This window comes from Poromitra crassiceps, assembly GCF_964638095.1.
Source record: "Poromitra crassiceps genome assembly, chromosome: 10".
Taxonomy (NCBI): Eukaryota; Metazoa; Chordata; class Actinopteri; order Beryciformes; family Melamphaidae; genus Poromitra; species Poromitra crassiceps.
The window spans coordinates 31,363,417-31,382,284 of NC_139631.1; the positions used below are offsets into that span (position 1 = coordinate 31,363,417).

An 18,868-nucleotide genomic window follows, 5' to 3' on the forward strand; every position below is an offset into this window, starting at 1 on the left:
CGCCCATAGAGCTGAGCCCAGCCCTCTTCTGCGCATATTCAACATTCACTGGCGTACCTGGCTGACCTCAGCTCAGTTCTAAAGAGAATAGTCAGATGGCGACTTTGCCGCAGTTAGCAAAGCTCACTGCCACTTGAATGCAAACTGTCTGCAGTGTTCTGTATGCAGAGGAACAGAAAGGGGGCGGCAACTATTTAGCTCGACACTATTAGTCAGAGGCTGCCTATCAGGAGAGATAAACACCTCTGGTATTGCTATGGCCTTCTAATATCCCACTCATCTTTGCTCTTGTCAGAAGACAAGTAAGATGATTTAATTTGCTGCAGTTGACTGCTCATCTGTTGAAAGCCACCAGCAGGGCCGGTAATGGTTTAACACGCCGAGACAGAGAGGAGAATTAAATCACTGCTTTTATCCTGTCTTACCCCCTGAGGCCTTGTGATCAGCATCTTAAAACAGACTCAGCCAGCCCATCCTCTGTTATAAGCCCTTGAGAAAAGGTCCACCCTCCTCAATTTTCCCCTTGACTCCTTTGAGACGAGAGTTTGTGGCGAGCTGTCTGAGGACACACTTAATGGGCGCACGCGCCCGTGCTTGCTGACTGCCACTTTGGAAGTCACCTGGCCCGTCATTCTGCCTGATGTGTCGACTGCAGCCGGTTCGCACATCTATTTTGTGCCGTGGGTCTTCCCCTGCCCGAGGAGAGCAAGGGTAATTATCGCTTTCAGTGAGTGATGATCGTGTCTCTGTGACAGGTGCCGCGATGGACTTGGAGGATGAGCCACTGCTGTTTCAGACGAGCTGGGGAGGCGAGGACGAGGGAGAGGACCAAGAGGGAGAGGACGCGGTCACACACACGACACGAGGGAGCTGCTGCTCCTCCGGGGGCGCGGGAATGTGCGGGGTGTGGCGGGCGGTTGGGTGTGTCTACACGCAGCCCTGGGCCAGCGGGGTGGTTTTAGGGATAGGTGTCCTGCTGCCGTGCGCCCTGTCCGCCTACATGTTCCTCTACTGCCCTCCGCTGGACATAGACCTCTCCTACAGTGCCTTTGAGGTTCACAGCCACTTCTCGGCCGAGCGCTTTGATGCCCTCACCATCGCCATAAAGACCCAGCTTGGTTCCTGGGACAGACGTCGGCGCGATGCGGACGACGGCGAGTCCACTGCCCTGCGCGACCTTCTGCTGGAGAAGCTAGGAGACGAAGCATTCAAAAGGACAGATAATGAGGGTACGAATTCTACCTCTCCTGGAAACAGCTCTTTTCAAAGAGCCGATGATCAGAAGAGAGGAGTCGCAGTGAGCAGAGATGAAAGGACAGTGCCGGATTTGATTCTGGAAGAAACGGGGAGGCTTGAGCACTGGAGAGATCACAGAGAGAAGAGGGAACCGGAGAGATCAGGGGATGGGAATGGCACTCTGCCGCTCATTAGGAGGCGCAGGTTCTCTCCGAGTTACTCCTACTTGCAGAGCCAGGCTCTGTGGAGGATTGAGCTGGTGTTTGTCGCTCAGGGCGAGGGCGATCACAACATCTTCACTCCCGAGCGTCTGCAAACCATCCACCGCGTCGAGCGCCTGCTCATGCAGCACCCGCAGTTCCACCAGTTCTGCTGGAAGCCTCTGGAGGCGTTGAGGGATCTGCCCCTGGGGCCGTCCTACTGCTCACCTCCCAGCTCTGTCCTGTCCTACCTCTTCCCCAGCGAGCGAGGAGGGAAGATCTACTATGACGGCATGGGCCCCGACCTGGCTGACATTCACGGTGAGTCCGCCAAGTTTTCTGTTGTGTTTTGTTCCACAGCAGGAGTCTCTAGCCTGGCTGATTGTCCTTGTTTGCGTGTGCAGGTTCTCTGGGTCTGGCCATCACCCACCCACAGTTCTACTGGTACGTGGATGAGAGTCTGTCCCCCGAGCGTCTCTCCTCCTCTCTCTTGCGCAGCGAGATCCACTTTGGCGCTCCTCTCCCATCCTACTACTCCCTCCAGGACCGAGCCGAGGACCAGAGAAACCGCTTCAAAAACTTTGTGGTCCAGTATGCTAAGATCCTGGCCAAGCAGTCCACTAGGTTTGTTCATTTGTTAGAATTTCTTTAACTTGATGCACATTGTTGCATGCAATTGGAAGTTGATTCGACTGTTTGTCCACTGCCCTGGCTCCAGCCAGGTGAAGGTGCTGTATGGGGGAACAGAGCTGTTTGATGACGAGGTGAGACATACCTTCCACAATGACATGATGCTGGCTGTCATCAGCGGAGCCTGCATCACGGTGCTGGTCTATGTCCTCACTTCCTTTTCGGGTACAGTATGACCCTTTCCCTCTGTGCAGTTTCCCCTGTATTCATTCAAAATGCTCATATATATTTCAGAAGATTCAGAATGTTGATTGATGTTGTTGTTTGTGTGTTTGTGTGTCTGCAGTGTTTCTGACTTTCTTCGGCCTGGCTAGCATTGGACTGAGCTGCCTGATGGCTCTTTTCTTATACCATGTTGTTTTTGGTGTGAGGTACCTGGGGATTCTCAATGGAGTGGCCGCCTTTGTTATTATTGGTATCGGTAAGGGAGCATAATACACGGTCTTAAAGGGACAATTCACCCCAAAATCAAAAATACATATTTTTCTTCTTACGTCTAGTGCTATTTATCATCTACATTGTTTTGGTGTGAGTTGTCAAGTTTTAGAGATATAGGCCATAGAGATCTCTGCCTTCACTCAAATACAATGGAACTGGATGGCACTCGGCTTTTCGTGCTCAAAGGTGTAGCTCAAAAAATAGTTCCTACATAAAACTGCTCACAACAAGGTCTGTGGATTATCTTGAGTAACCACATCACGATGCTGTTGAATTTTTCAAATGTATTTTTTCTGTGTGTGCTTTGAGCACCACAAGCCCAGTGCCATCCAGTTCCATTGTATTTGAGTGAAGGCAGAAATCTCTAAAACTCGGCAACTGACACCAAAACGCTCTAAATGGATAAATAGCACCACAGATAAGAGGAAAAATATGTATTCTTGATTTTGTCCCTTTAACCCTAAACCTTTCCATAATGTTTACAATAATATGCAGGGCGACAACTCTGTCTTTCTCTCACCTATGCCCCCAGGTGTGGACGATGTCTTTGTCTTCATCAGCACCTTCAGACAGGCCTCTCACCTGCTGCACCCTGAGCAGCGTATGGTCTACACCATTAAAACAGCCGGCCGAGCAACGTTCCTCACCTCCTTCACCACTGCAGCTGCTTACGCCGCCAACACCTTCTCTCAGGTAATCACAGCGGGGGGGGGGGGGGGGGGGATCCAACACTTAATAGGATTTGGACACGAGGTATAAATGACACTCCTGCTCTGGTTGAATAGAAACACCTCTCTCCTCTCGGCAGACAGCCATTTTCATGCCATATAAGCACAAATTAAATGTTTCAAGGTCCTTTTACTCTTTGCTTCTTTTCACTGACATTTAGATCCCAGCCGTGCATGACTTCGGCCTATTTATGGCCCTCATTGTCAGCTGCTGCTGGCTTTGGGTTTCCATCCTAATGCCGGCGGCCCTGTGCGTGTGGACTCGATGTGTCGCGGCCCGCGGGTTCTCGTGGCTGAAGTGGTGAGGCGTTGTTTCCTTTCGTTTTTCTGTGTCGGATGTTTTTTGTGTGCCTGCTGGGGGCGACACCGCGGGCAAAGATGTGCTTCCTTCAGCTCTCTCTCTCTCTCTCTCTCCTCCCTCCTCTGAAGGTGGAAGTCATTTGCGGGCCTGTCAGCGAGCCACAGTCCTTTGTCAGATGAGGATGATGATGTGGCACTTTTGTCAGTGGAGATGGAGCCAGGTGAGATCGTTATCTCTCCCCCCGGTGTCGAATGGATGATGGGGGCAGGATGGGGAAGGGGAAGGCGTGCAGGCTGTAAAATGTTGCCGTCCACTCAGCCACCGCTGAGCGCCTCTCTTTGTCTTCACCCCAGGCTCCTGTGACACAGACGGCGATGCAGCCATTCTGTCCCTGTCTGTGGAGACGCCGCTCTCCCCTGCAGGGAAGCAGCACGTGGGCGTGGTGAGCACCAATCTCCAGTGGGCCCTGAAGCACTTTGTGGCCGAGCCAGCTGTGGAGAGACGCAAAGCTGTTCTAGGTAACGCTGGATCTTGAGCCTTTTAAGCCCAGTTACGCCCGAGCAAGTCCCACACAGATGTAGGGATTGAGGTGGAAATTTCGACTATTTTGTTTTTCTCAGACTCTCCCGGCCCCCTGGTCGAAAAATATTTGATTATGATGCTGGCAACTTGCCGCTTAAATAATGCAGTTGTTCCGATACAGATACAGATACCGGTATCGGAAATGCCTCCGATTCTACCTAAAATGCTGGATCGGGTATCGGCGAGTACGCAAGTCCGATCCGATACCACGGAATTTATTAGCCCCGATAAAAGTAGTTTCACCTGGATAAAATGGCGGTTTTCCCGGAAATCAAAGGGTCTAACCTGAGCCAGGTTTTGGCCGATACGCTAGTTCAGGTAACGGGATCGGTATCATGAAGGGGGAAAAGATTATTATCTCTATTAAATAATAAATAGTCTCTATCCACCCTGAGGGGATTCAGTCTGTCAGAGGTAGAGCAAGCGTGTCTCATGAAGTATTCATACACCCTTTTCAAGACTGCAATAGACTACTTGCACAACTCCACTACTTCCTGAAATGAGTAGGGCATCTTGGTTTCCTGTCCTACACTATTGGATGAACTGATTAATGTCAGGTGTGCCTGATCACTGTTGTTGTGACTGCAGCAGTCAGGCACACCTGACATTAATCAGTTCATCCAATAGTGTAGGACAGGAAACCAGTATGCCCTACTCATTTCAGGAAGTAGTGGAGTTGTGCAAGTAGTCTATTGATCTGTCGTTACTTGCTCCTCATCTGCCCCTCGACCGCTCTATCCCCTCCATCAGACCCGTCTTTATGGTCTCTTTCTCTCTTCCCCAGGTGTCTACCTTCTGGTTCTGCTCTTATCTGCTGGATGCTGCTGCCTCCTGAGGCCAGCCACCCACGCCCCGCTGCTTTTCCGCCCGGACACCAACCTCCAGACGCTGCTGGCACTGAGAAGCAACCTCAGCGGCCAAGGCATCTCCTGCCCCATGTGCTCCGGTGAGACCGCGTCAGTGACGGAGAGCCGCGCTCCAGTGAGCCAACCTCGGGCCCCCCGAAAAACAAGCTAATGTGTGAAACGCGTGCTGTGTCCCACAGGTGTGTTCATGGAGAAGCCCCACTCTTTGTACAGTCCTGCTCACACCACCTCATCGGCGTTTAGGTTTTCCACACACCAGCATAGCCAGAGAGCGACGACCTCCACTCCACCTCAGAGCCCAGCCAAACCCAACTCTGTCTCCAACACAACAGGTAAGAGGTTCCACAGTAACATGTGCTAACGTTTGAGGACAATACTTTGGAGTATTGCACATACGAGCTGTTTTTTCTCCGTATTATTTTATTTTAGGCCCTTTGCTGACAGTATACATCTCAAAGTTGGAACTAGGAGGCTCTACCAGCCTTTACCGCTTCTCCCTTAATGCCAGCGCTGCGTCACCATGGAAACGGTTAAGTCCGGCAAATGACGAGGTGTCATCGTTTCAGGTGAGGAAACAATCAGATAATCAACGTGCTCATGATTTAATATCATCGTGTTATATCTCATGGCTGCTACCTGAGAAAGGTGCCAGTAAAACAATCTAAGCACTTTTATAACTCATCTCGTTTTGTCTGAATAGGCTTATAATCAACCCCGCAGCAATTACACCACCCGAATGACCGTGTGTGTTTCCCATGTGTACCGCCCACACCCCAGCTGGATGATCAGCTCCGCCGCATGTGAGGCGCACCACGGTTGGACGCCAGAGTTTTCCTTCTACGTGGCGGCGTCCGAGCAGCAGCGCAGCAGGTGAAAGCATGAATGAGATGAGGGATCCCATGAGGGATGTCACAATATATCGTCCCACGATATATCGCGATATCAAAACGTGACAATGTGTATCGTTGAGATGAAATCTCATGTCGCGAGAAAAAGAAGCTGCACATGGTGGCACTGATCTGCATCTGATTGCATGCTCTCTCTCCTTTTCATTGCTTTGTTTGAACAGATGAGGGACGTTACAGACACGGAGGATGAAAATGGTGAAATGACTCAAATTAGCGTGGAGGATGCCCCCTCAACTTACTAATCGATTGCAAAACAATATTGTTAAAATATCGTATCGTATTGTTATCGTGAACCCAATATCGTGTATCGTATCGTATCGTGAACTGAGTGTATCGTGACACCCCTAGAAGGCATGAAAGCGGGACAAGTTAAGTTGACGACTGTGGTGTTGTTTTAGTGGACTGAGCTGTGATTTGAACTTGTGCCTCTGCCGCCTCTTAGGAGACTGTACTTCGCCCAGCACCGGCTGAGACCCCATCCCAGCCGGGTGTGCGCCAAGCCGCCCGGCTGCGGCCTGAGCTCCGGGCCTGACGGAGCCACGCGGGGAAGCTTCTACACTCCTCTCCCCAGCGGTGAGCCAGGAAGAGAGGTGTCACACGGTGTCAGCGAGCATCATTAACATAAAGTTAGCAAACAGATGGCATGCTCAGCTTTGGCTTCAATATGTGCTGCGCTGCAAAAATGCCCTATCTTCAACAACTCGTTTATTCTCATATTCACTCCAGAAAATAAATAAATATTTCTCTCTTGTGTGAAAAATAGGAGATAGTCTCGCTTGTTTTCCAATGCAGTTTGCCAGTTTCACTTGTTTTCGGGAATTTCCTGGAAACAAGCGTCAGCATCTTGACACAAGGCAGAAGAAGGCGTCTCACGCCACGAGCACTGGGAAAATCCATTTCATTACAAACACTGTCTGACCGCATTGGCCGATTTTTCCACTTGCCTGCAGAAGAATACGATTTTAAGACTTCACTAATAGATTACTATCACTTGTTAAGACAGATTTTTGCACTGTGCAAATAAATCCTGACATGACAAATCCTTTGTGTTTCCCTTTTCAAAGATCCCACATCGGCTGCCAAAACCAAACATCTGTCCAAAACCTTTGGCTTCAACCCGTGCAGCGGCGGAGTGTGTGGCCAGCCGGCCGTGCGTCCTCTGGTCGACACTGGGGCGATGGTTTTCGTCGTGTTCGGAATCCTGGGCGTCAACAGAAGCCAACGCACCGACAATCACGTTATTGGGGATATGGTGAGTGTGTCATGATATACTAAAAAAACGATAGAAATTCAAATTTCAAATGGCATTCTCGTGGTATTAACACGTGTAATTCTCTCCAAAGGGCAGCGTTATATTGGATCCAGACTTTGATATTTTCCAGGAGATGGGGCATCTTTGCAAAATCTGTAAAGTCATTAGTGCAAATACACAGCTTGTGAAGCCAGGAGGAGCCCAGTGTCTGCCTTCAGGTGACACCCACACATTTCATCATGTAACAATGCCTGCTTTCAGGTGACACCCACACATTTCATCATGTAACAAAGCCTTGAATCATCAGTCGTGTGCCCAACTTTCTCCTGTTGGCCCTCAGGCAATAAGCTGTCTTCTATCCTGCCTCTGCTTCATCCCGAGTGCCACTCTCTCCCCGAGCCCAACCTCCTCCCGGGGCAGCTCTCTCACGGCGCGGTGGGAATGCACGGAGGGAAGGTTCGCTGGCTGTCCATGGCCTTTGAGTCTGTAAGCCACTTTATATACTTCAGCCTTTCATCTTCCATGCATCACAGAGCTGCACCTTTCAGCAGTCAGTGGCATTCGTAACGCTCCCTCTCTCCGTTCCCCAAGACCACGTACAAGGGGAAATCCTCCTTTCAGACGCACTCAGACTTCCTCCAGTGGGAGAACTTCATCCAGGAGCAACTCGCTGCGCTCCCTCAGACTTCCGCTCTGCAACGAGGCTTCCAGACCTGTGAGCACTGGAAACAGATCTTCATGGAAATCATAGGCAAGTGGAAATGTGCGGCGAGAATGTCAAAGAGATGTTTTTTGATGTGCTGCATATAAATAAAATGAGAATGTATTCCCTCTTTGGTGTGTGCATATAGGCGTGGAGAGCGCCCTATGGAGTCTGCTGCTGTCTCTGGCCATCTGTGTGGCAGCTGTGTCTGTGTTTACTGCTCATCCGCTGCTGCTGCTGCCAATACTCCTGACCATTCTAGGTAAGAGACCGGTGATTAAGCCGCACGCTCGGGTTAGCAAGCGAGCAGTCTGGAGTCGGATACGTACTTATTTAGATTACGTGCGGGGGCGATTTCTGAAGTCAAATGAGTAGGTGAAAATGCTATTGAAGATGTGCTCCAGGGCTGGGCTGGGATGGTGTGAGGTTAACTGTGAGCTGTGGGCTCTCGGCAGGAGTGATCTGTCTGGTGGTGGCTGTCATGTACTGGCTGGGCTGGGAGATGGGAGCGGTGGAGGCCATCTCCCTGTCCATCCTGGTGGGATCTTCAGTGGATTACTGTCTGCACCTGGTGGAGGGATACCTGCTGGCTGGGGAGACCCTGGCCTCTACGCCAGGTCACAGCTTGGTATGGAAATACAAATTAGTTTGCTGACAACTCGTCACATACCAAGTCCAAAATGTGTTTCTTCTTCTTCTTCTTCTTCATCTTCATCTTCTTCTTCTTCTTCATCTTCGTTCTTGTTCCTTCAGTTGGATGTTTCTAGCTTCACTGTGCAGAATGATGTATGTGCAGGTTTTGACACTAGATGGCTGTTTTAACATTTAGCTGCTGAAAGTTTCTCTGCTCATTGAAAATCCAACTTTTAGGGGGTTGCCCAACGAGCATGATTTGTGACATCACAAACAGTTTGGAAGTCAATCCCTGTCCAATATTCAACTTACAAAAGTGTGATCTGGAAAGTTGAAGTCTCCAGGGCACATGCATTGAGAATGGCCTTTACAGTGAAGTAGGAGACATCTTGCGTCCAGCACATTCAGCAGGAAAACGTTTGAGATGAAATATATTTGCATATTCATAGACTGGAGTGTTTACTGAGGGAGAACGAGGAGATGTCACTTTAAGGATTTTAACAATCATTTGTGTGTGTGTGTGTGTGTGTGTGTGTGTGTGTGTGTGTGTGTGTGTGTGTGTGTGTGTGTGTGTGTGTGTGTGTGTGAGAGAGAGAGAGAGAGAGAGGGAAACCAATGCAAACCATATCAGACACAAATTATTATTCAGAGTATTTGATATAGAATGGAATTTCACCACTCTTACATACTGTACATCTTAGAACATGACCTTAGGGGGTCTTTAAGCAATAACTGCGAACAGTTTGAAAAATTTCCTCAGCGCTTTTGCTATTTACATAATCCTGTCGTGTAACTGTGTCTCTGTATTTAATAGAGAAGGGATTGCCCTGGAGGCCCGTGAATAAGGAGGAGAGGCTGGTTCCATTAATCGGTCTGTGTTTTGTCCTCAGGAGCCTGCAGCCAAGAGGCAGAGGCGGACCCTGGAGGCAGTCAACCATGTGGGCGTGGCCATAGTGTCCAGCGCAGTCACCACGGCGATCTCCACGGTGCCGCTCTTCTTCTGCGTCATCGTGCCTTTCGCCAAGTTCGGCCAGATCGTGGCGATCAACACGGCCGTCTCCATCCTCTTCACCCTGACTGTGACCACGGCCATGTTGGCGTGCGCCGCCCCCGCCAGTTTCACCCGGCCCCCCGGCGCCGTGCTGAAGGCCAGCCTGGTGGTGGCGGCCGCGGCGGCCCTGGGCGCCGCCCTCTACTGGGTGGGAGGACAGCTGGGTGCGTTAGCCTGGCGCACAACCAGCACGTAAGACACAGCTGTCAATCAAACACACACTGATGTCAGGCCATGTATTACCTCGGTAAGCAAAACTAAAAGGCACCAGCTGCAAGCGCTGCATTTCTCCGATGTTCGGGTGGAATATTGGATCTTGTACTTTACAGCACAGAGATGTCACACAATCTATTCTATAATTACAAACTGGTCTTAGGTTGTAAGGCCATATCTGTCACATAATGCTTTTTTTTTTATTAGTATTGATCAGCATCAGTGAGTAAGTATTGAAAAAAAATCCTCACCCTTTGGGTATCTCTACTAAAATATAGTGTAAATGACTGATTGTAAATGTGTGATTCATAGTAGTGAATTGCCTTTTTGAGTTGAGATGATCAGTTGATATGTATTGCCGTCAGCCTGGAGGCGGAGATGACGCATGATGCATTGAGTAATTATTGATGACATGCATTGAGTAATTATTGGGAAATACTGGCTGAGTCACAGTTCCCATCAGTGTGAGTTATTGGGTTTTGAAGAGTTACTGACTGTTCTCTGACCTGCTGTTTGTGAACATTGGCAGAAACTCTGAACACTCTGACGTTCATAAAGACGAGTGTTTTCCTGGTTGACGACGTATGATTCATTCGTGACCATATTACAACATTGGATGTCAGCCACACCTGTGAGATAGATCGTTGTGGCTGGAGCAAAAAAGACTTGTAGAGCTCCGAGTTCTACCTTGTACATTTTTTGTTAAATGTAGAGTGTAAATGTGTAGATATGCTGCTCTCTCACTTTTTGAACTGTACCTCCTATGCTGCCAGCACAGACTTGTGTATGCCAATACTTTCCCGCGAGGTGTCTTCTCAGACATGGACCTCTCTTCTGACCCCCTTTGTATCTACTTGAAAGCGAGACCTCTTGAGACCGCTCTTAAAGGTCTCCCTTCTTGCCATCAGCGCCAATTGAAAGATCGCATCACTTGTCAGCTTTCTCAGGTGCAGCCCTCTACTTGCCCTACACAGCACTCGATGGCTCTTACTGTAAACCCACTCAGCCCCCTCAGCTGCTCTCAGGCGATGCAGCGGAGCACCACTCCATATCGACTCTGGTCCACCCTGCAAAATAAGGTGAAGGCCATTTTGTCAAACTGCATAACACAATAATAAGACACTTTATAATAACTGCAGGCTATGAAGAATTATTTAAAGACCTCCTAAAGTCATGTTTTAAGATGTATATAAAATACTCTGCTTTGAATCATAATTTGTGTCTGATGGTTTCCCACAAAAAAGGTTCAATTATCTTGTTAAAATCCTTAAAATGACTTCCACGCCGCCCTAATTTATCAATACTGTACAAAGCAACCAATCAGGGTTATCTAGCACCTAATTAGCCAATCATAGCTTACAACACAGGTTTTCAACACATTCTCACTCGCAACTGAAAGTGACGACAAGGGTTCCTGACCGATCTGCAGTATATGATGAGTTGGGAGTGAGAATGCGTTGGGGCTTTAACTGCTGGATACTGGACATCCAACTGAAGGAACAAGAAGAAAAACATATTTTTGACTTTAGGGGGTCTTTTAAGTATTAGCAAATACTTCATCATTTATAAAACATTGTTCCTACATTAATACACATTAGTAATTAATTTGTGTTGTGTCCTTTTTCTGTAGAGATTTGTATTTTATTTTTGTGAGGTACTGCCAGCCTTTCAATCTAATTTGTAAATGCTTTTTAAGGCATAGATAGTCATCACTTTAGTTGAGGTCACACAAAATACTCTAATATGCTTTCAAATCAGATGCCAAAGCTCAAACTGAGAAATAGACATACATTCGCATACAGACTATGTTTTGCGAGTCTTTTTCTATTCCTAGCAGCCGCTGGCTTTAAGGCTGACCACAAAAGTCAAACAAACTTCCCATGTCTGTGGTTTTCTCTCTCATATCTCTGTGGAGGTCAGGGACCCGGCCCCCCCACCTCAAGGTAGCAGAAATTCAACCGGCCACCCGCTGGCTGCTCTATGTGGTCGACAACTCCATCGCACCACCAGCTCCCCTTCGCTCTGACGGATCCTCTCTGAGCGCTTTTAACTCTTTCCTCTGACTGCCACCATTCAAAACTGACTGCGGCTCGAACCCACGACCTCAAAACTGACTGCGGCTCGAACCCACGACCTCAAAACTGACTGTGGCTCGAACCCGCGACCTTAAAACTGACTGCGGCTCTAACCCTTCTTAACACAGATTTTTCAGAGCTTTTCAGTCTTTGGTCTGGGTGTCCACTTTCAAAACTCTGTGACTGACTGAGGCTCGACCCCACAACATCAAATCTTTCATGCAGCTGTCAAACGCTGTGCACCACTGAGTCTTACAATGTCAAGTCACTTCTGTCAGAGCTTTTAAGTCTTCACTTGGGAAGTTGTTCTTCGAAGTTCAAGCTTTCACTGAAGCACCAACCCAAAACCTCCAGACTGCGGTGTGGCCATAGGTGTCATTTACAATGGGGACATGCCCCCACCCACTTTTAAACACAAAGTGACGCCCTTGTGTACTCAATAGTCTGAAAATCTACAGAGAAGTCTGGAAAAGTATGGAATTTTGAAATGGAAAATGTGTATAGGAACCCTGTAACTAACAAATAGCTTTCTAACGACCATATCAATGTGGTAACAAGGCTTCATAAATGATGAATTATTTGCTAATACTTAAATAAGGCTTCATAGCGTGCAGTTGTGTTACCCAATAAGAGACTAGAGGGACTGACTATTTCCATTAAGAGCAGTACATTTGTGTTGTGTGTATTACTTGTGAATGTCAAATAAAGCGGCCGTAGATAGCCTGGGGTCTGGTCTGTTTTCTCCTTGTTACGCTTACAGCCACATCATTAATATTGGGAGTGCTAGACAGCGACACGTCTCAGGCTGCTTGTAGTCAATTATTCATATGAAAGGGAAGAAACAATGAAGCAGAATTCACAAAGGATTGCAGTGCATCACCAGGCAAAAGGAGCTGTTCTACATACAGTGGCCTTCCTGCTCGTCTTGTCAATGAGGTTCATGAGAGAAGCACTGTACACAAAGCTGTTCTGAAGAGAGCTCTATGCATACTAAGTAGCAGTATTCAAGTATTTGATATGTATTGTGCTTCGGTATAAAAGGTAAAAAAAATATATGTTGTCGGTTGTCATGCATTTCCATTGTCAGTGGATTCATCTCAATGGATTTAAATGTCACTGGTTCTTGGGGTGCTAAGAAAGTAGTCGATTTTCATGACTTCAGAGTTACTTTAATAAAACAAGATCGCATATTAGCACACAAAAAGTTTTTAAAGTAATAAAGAATGAAAAATGAAGAATATATAAAGAAAATGTATAGTTATACAGCAGTTCTTAAACACATTAAAGTACACAGGTGAAGTCTCTCTAACCTGTACCTCTTACTGTTATACAGCAGTTTTAAACAACACATTAAAGTACACAGGTGAAGTCACTCTAACCTGTACCTCTTACTGTTATACAGCAGTTTTTAACAACACATTAAAGTACACAGGTGAAGTCTCTCTAACCTGTACCTCTTACTGTTATACAGCAGTTTTTAACAACACATTAAAGTACACAGGTGAAATCACTCTAACCTGTAACTCTTACTGTTATAGAGCAGTTTTTAACAACACATTCAAGTACACAGGTGAAATCACTCTAACCTGTAACTCTTACTGTTATACAGCAGTTTTTAACAACACATTCAAGTACACAGGTGAAGTCACTCTAACCTGTACCTCTTACTGTTATACAGCAGTTTTTAACAACACATTCAAGTACACAGGTGAAGTCACTCTAACCTGTACCTCTTACTGTTATACAGCAGTTTTTAACAACACATTCAAGTACACAGGTGAAGTCACTCTAACCTGTACCTCTTACTGTTATACAGCAGTTTTTAACAACACATTAAAGTACACAGGTGAAGTCACTCTAACCTGTAACTCTTACTGTTATACAGCAGTTTTAAACAACACATTCAAGTACACAGGTGAAGTCACTCTAACATGACAAGAGCATCTCGTCTTCCTTTTTGCTTCCTACTTCACAGTACACATATGGGTGTCGTATACATTTGCTTCAATAAAAAAAAAGTTTAACAAAAAGGTTTGTCTATATATATATATATATACATATATATATATATATATATACATATATATATATATATGTCTACATAGGTGTTAGGTGTTATTACATACAAAGTTTAGACCTTCATGCTTCACATGACATGCACACATCCAGCTGTGTCAGCCTACCAGCGCTGAGAGGAAATGTGAGGATTTTGAAAACACTGCTGCGTACCCCTAACCACCCTAATCCTGCTTTTCTGTCTCTTATTCTCTGGAAGAAAGCCTCTCGCTCTCCATCATTGGCAAAGTGAAATAGCCGAGCTCGGCTAGCTGGCTCCTGGTTCTCTGCAGACTCCTTCAGTGTCACCCTCAGAGGTTGTGTCTCTTTCTTCAGCGTCACCCTCAGAGGTTGTGTCTCTTTCTTCAGCGTCACCCTCAGAGGTTGTGTCTCTTCTTTCGGAATCCACTCAGCCGCTTTGAATCTCTCCGCCTCTGCCGTCATCTGATTGGCTCTGTCCTGAGCTGAACTCGGGGGATTGTCCATCAGAGGAGCAGCCATGTTCCTGATGACTTTACTGTTGAGCTCAGGATGGAGGCTGATGTTCAACAGCTTGCTGCTGGCGTATTTGTTCTTGACAGACTGGAGGGAAACACAAGGTATTAGATTAGCTCATGTTAAAAACAACATGTCATCTTATTGAGACATTATTAGCTCATGCTAAAAACAACATGTCATCTTATTGAGACTGTTGCACTGTTGGAAACCAACTCACCAGGAACTTTGTTTTTCCCTCATTCACAGTCACCACATTTTTTGCAATGAGCTGCATGACTGGCTTGAGGTGGGCCTCGTCATAGTTGGAGTAGTGCTGCTGTAGAGGAGACTGCAACACAACAAGAGAGGAGAGATCAGTCCTGTCATTTACCTTCTGAACTCATGTTGACATGCTTCAGTCAACCTTTGAATCCATCTGTAGGCCTATATACACTTCTCACCCATGAAAGGCCATCAAGGAGCAGCTGGGAGAGGCAGAGGGAAGCTGCAGCGACCTCAGAGGGATGGTATTGCACCATGTTGTAATCCATCAGAGTTAACTCCAGGAGGTACTCTGCCACTCTCTCTGTCTCTAAAAAGGACTAGACAGACAGAAGAGAGTTACTTTAATTGCCTTGATGACATCAACTACATGAAGACAGGAGACAAAATATATATTTATGGTGGTTGGCATATATATATATACAGTATATGTACTCACGCTTGCAACCTTTGAAGCCCGCCTAAGAAAGTCCAGTGGCAGAGGGCGTCCCAGGTCAAAATTGAGTTTTCTCAAAATCACCTGCTCCATCTTGAGAATCTGGGCCGTTGTGTATCTATTGTCCGTGCTGTTGGCAAAGTCTGCAAGCTCCGGACTCCAGATCTCCTCGTACTTTGAGGCGAGCCACAAGGCCGTCACCCCGACAAGCTGCAGCTCGCTGCGAGACACCTCCTGGACCTGCGGCACATAATGAGAAGAGTGTTAGCTAGCTGCTACCGCTAGTTCACAGAAGATGAACAAGATTATTTTTTTTAAACGAGTTTGTACCTGTAAAAAACGATCCAAAATGGCGATTGAGAGATACAACGTCTCCTGAACGAGTGGCGAGCGGGAGTGAACACGGACCATCCAGTCAACTGCACGAGCTCGCATGTGTGGAGTGATTTTGTAGCCCTTCATGTACACGGCTCGCACAGCCTGCTGAGCCTGTGGAGACACAACCACTTGTCATATAAAATACACACTCGAGCATGGCAGCTCAAAATAGACTAATCAGGGTGGTATTAGATTATATGTATATATTTTTTATGATTTTAGTTAATTATTATATTAATCAAGCAATCAATCAATCAAAAGCAGAGTATTACCTCAAGGAGGTGCAAATAAGCATATATGTCTTTGACATATTCCGAGCAGAGCTCTGGAAAGTCGGCATCCCACTTGTCAATGTCCTCTATGGGGCACGTCTCTGAGAAAGCCTGGCACATCATTTCCTCCTCCTCTGTCATGGACACATCTGTCACGGCGGGGAGGAGCAGATCTTCAGCTGCTTTCACTGTTTGGTCTTTGACAGGTCCAGTCTTCTGAAGGAACAAAGTTCACTCAAAGTCAGGCATACTGTTTTCTTTTTATATATTATTATTATTTCTGATTTCCCCCCTATTTCCTCCCCAATTGTACTTGGCCAATTCCCCCTGCCCCAGTTGCTGCCCCACACCCTCTGCCGATCTGGGGAGAGCCGTAGACACACACATGCTTCCTCCGAGACGGAGGAAGCAGTTAGCAGCCGCTTCTTTTCACCTGACAGCGCGGGGAGCTTCACCGGCAGGACATGGCACGTGGGAGGATCACGCTATTCCCACCAGTTCCCCTCCGCCCTGAACAGGTGCCCCGATCGACCAGAGGAGGTGCTGCTCGTGCAGCGACCAGCAAGCCAGGCATATTGTTAGCTAGTTCAACACAAAGCATGTTGCTTCATAGCTTTACCTTTGCCTTAACTGCCCTGCGTGGGCAGTTGGTCAGCTCTCCAAGGACAGCTCTGCTGTGACCAGCTGCTGTGGCTTTCTTCCTCTGTACAGGATCCGCACCCTTAGACTGTTAGGAAGAAGCATTCAAAACAAAGCAATCAACAACACTGTAAGGAGGATCTGGCAGCTGTTCTCCACACATACCTTATGGTATATGACACACACACACACACACACACACACACACACACACACACACACACACACACACACACACACACACACACACACACACACACACACACACACACACACACACACACACACACACACACTCTACTGTATACAGAGACACTGCAGAGCACGTCACAGTTTGAAAGCCACGCCCACCGTTGGGGAAACCTGGATGCCAAAGGTAAAAGCTGCTGTGGGAAATGTGAACAGATATGGACAGTCTGACGAGGTTCATCCTGTTTTCAAGCAGACAAATGTGTCAAAGAATGATTTCAGCACACTGCCTCCCACAGAGAGGAGAAGAAGGTACATTGACAAAACAAACTGAATGGCCTCCATCACTGTCCAATTTCAGTATTGTTACTCCAATAAAGCTGGATATAAATGATACCACACAGTGGCCTGACGTGAAATACTTTGACATTTTCACCAGCAAGATAATATCCTGATATTAATTTGACTTCATATTTAAACATCTGAAATACAATATGCTTTTCAGACTAGTGTGACTGACTGATTGTATGGATTGATGCTAAATTAACTTTCATATGTTAGATAACAATTCAGTGACAATTCAATTTTGCTCAGGAGTGTAAAAAAAACTTGAATTGGCGATTTTTTACATTTGTTCTCTGCACAGCCAACCACACAACTGCTTTTAGGCATGTTTAATTCAAGGAAAATGACGCTGGTGTATGGAGGTGAATGGAGAGCTTTCCCCAGCGATGGACGTGGCCTATTTCCTGCAGGGGACTGCCTCCATCTTGCTCTGCTGGTGGTGACAGCCCTGCACTGTGGTTCTCTACCTGCTTTCAGTACCTGTGTGTGTGTGTGTGTGTGTGTGTGTGTGTGTGTGTGTGTGTGTGTGTGTGTGTGTGTGTGTGTGTGTGTGTGTGTGTGTGTGTGTGTGTGTGTGTGTGTGTGTGTGTTCTCTACCTTGCTTTTGAGAGCTTTTTTCTTAGCAGGTTGGTCAGCAAAGGACTCATCACTGCGTCTCTTCATGGCCAGCCTAGGGGGCCCAGAGGAGCTGATGGAGGAGCAGCACACAGCCTGTCTCTGATGAGGAAAAACAACAGCACAATGACAAACAAGTCCACTCCATTACTACTTTTTACATGTCAGCTACCATCGTCTTCTTCACAATAAACCCTTTCCACTTACATCCATAGTAGCCTATGAGGACATGCAAAGTTAATTTGGCCTAAATAAATGAAAACCACTCAAAATAAAGTACATGAAAGTAGCTACAATACTATTAATTGTATTTGTATTCTTTGATTTGGAGGAAACAATCTCTATTTAGATAGAGATATAACAAAATGGCCGAGTCATTCTTCTCCAGTGTGTTAACTTGTTGTAAATAAAATGGTGAAGTTGAATTCATCATTTTGCTGGGGAACCCCTGGAACTCCCTCCAGGACCCGTGGCGGTCCCCGAACCCCAGTTTGACAAACTGGGGTCCGGCTTAACCGTGGTTATCAAACTGTTTGATAACCACGGTTGTATTTTAAATGATCTACATCGTGCTGTGCTAGCCTGTGACAGTAAGAAAGCGTTTAGCTAACCTATGCTAACGTTTCAATGTAAAGATGTCAAATATCGCCGAGTCAGCAGGCTACTCACGGTCAGTTTGATGGTTGGTGGTGGAGTGAAGACGGTCTCTTCCTCCAGAATCACCGAGACCTTCGGCTGGAAGTTGAACCTCCTGAACTCTGGAAGTGATAAAAGCAGGGATTTAGCAGATGCTAGCTGAGCAGACATTACACCTAACGTTAACGTTAGCCTACATAAACAACTGATCAGGATGCAAATGATGGCCTTGTTCACTGTAATCAAACCTAGCTGATGTGCACCATATCTTTCATCAAACCCACTTAACTGAGCATTTTGAATTGTGGGTACATTCAGTTATGTGTATTTTAATGTGTTTGAGTTGATTAACCGCTACTTACTGCGGCGACGGGGCAGTCCAGTCTCCATCGTCTCCGGCGTCCACACTTCGGTCGAAGTTATTATTTAATTCGCTATTAACACCGGGTGAACACGGACCTACAATCTACTTCGCCGCGGTTAAAGAAAAAAACGAAGTAGTACAAACTAGCTGTTGTCTCGCTTGCGAGAATTGTGTTAGCAGTCAGTCAAGTCAAGTAGCCGTCCGTAGCCTGGTCATCTAACGTTAACACTGCTCTGACGTCAACTTGTGCCAAGCTGGTCTGGTGCCAAGTACCCGGTGCCAGCTGGTTGTGCCGCCTGTCGTT

The 18,868-nt window shown here is 46.9% G+C and overlaps 2 protein-coding genes across 2 annotated transcripts; one reads left to right on the forward strand and one right to left on the reverse strand.

Annotated features, from left to right (window-relative positions):
* Positions 1-763: 763 nt before the first annotated feature.
* disp3 (dispatched RND transporter family member 3) lies at positions 764-9,784 on the forward strand (the record flags this gene model as incomplete). Its single annotated transcript, XM_083643973.1, has 20 exons — positions 764-1,757; positions 1,841-2,060; positions 2,155-2,291; positions 2,413-2,547; positions 3,097-3,257; positions 3,454-3,593; positions 3,722-3,813; positions 3,947-4,111; positions 4,960-5,121; positions 5,221-5,373; positions 5,471-5,607; positions 5,742-5,911; positions 6,392-6,522; positions 7,014-7,201; positions 7,293-7,419; positions 7,542-7,687; positions 7,793-7,964; positions 8,053-8,166; positions 8,360-8,532; positions 9,428-9,784. The coding sequence occupies 20 exons, from the start codon at positions 764-766 to the stop codon at positions 9,782-9,784; spliced, it is 4,074 nt and encodes a 1,357-aa protein (XP_083500099.1).
* A 2,417-nt stretch (positions 9,785-12,201) lies between these two features.
* Positions 12,202-18,590, reverse strand: LOC310784384 (G2/mitotic-specific cyclin-B2-like; the record flags this gene model as incomplete). Its single annotated transcript, XM_083645392.1, has 11 exons — positions 12,202-12,231; positions 14,307-14,513; positions 14,647-14,757; positions 14,870-15,010; positions 15,130-15,366; positions 15,457-15,615; positions 15,777-15,992; positions 16,396-16,503; positions 17,547-17,666; positions 18,234-18,322; positions 18,563-18,590. 11 exons carry the CDS (start codon positions 18,588-18,590, stop codon positions 12,202-12,204), a joined length of 1,446 nt encoding a protein of 481 aa, XP_083501518.1.
* Positions 18,591-18,868: the final 278 nt, after the last annotated feature.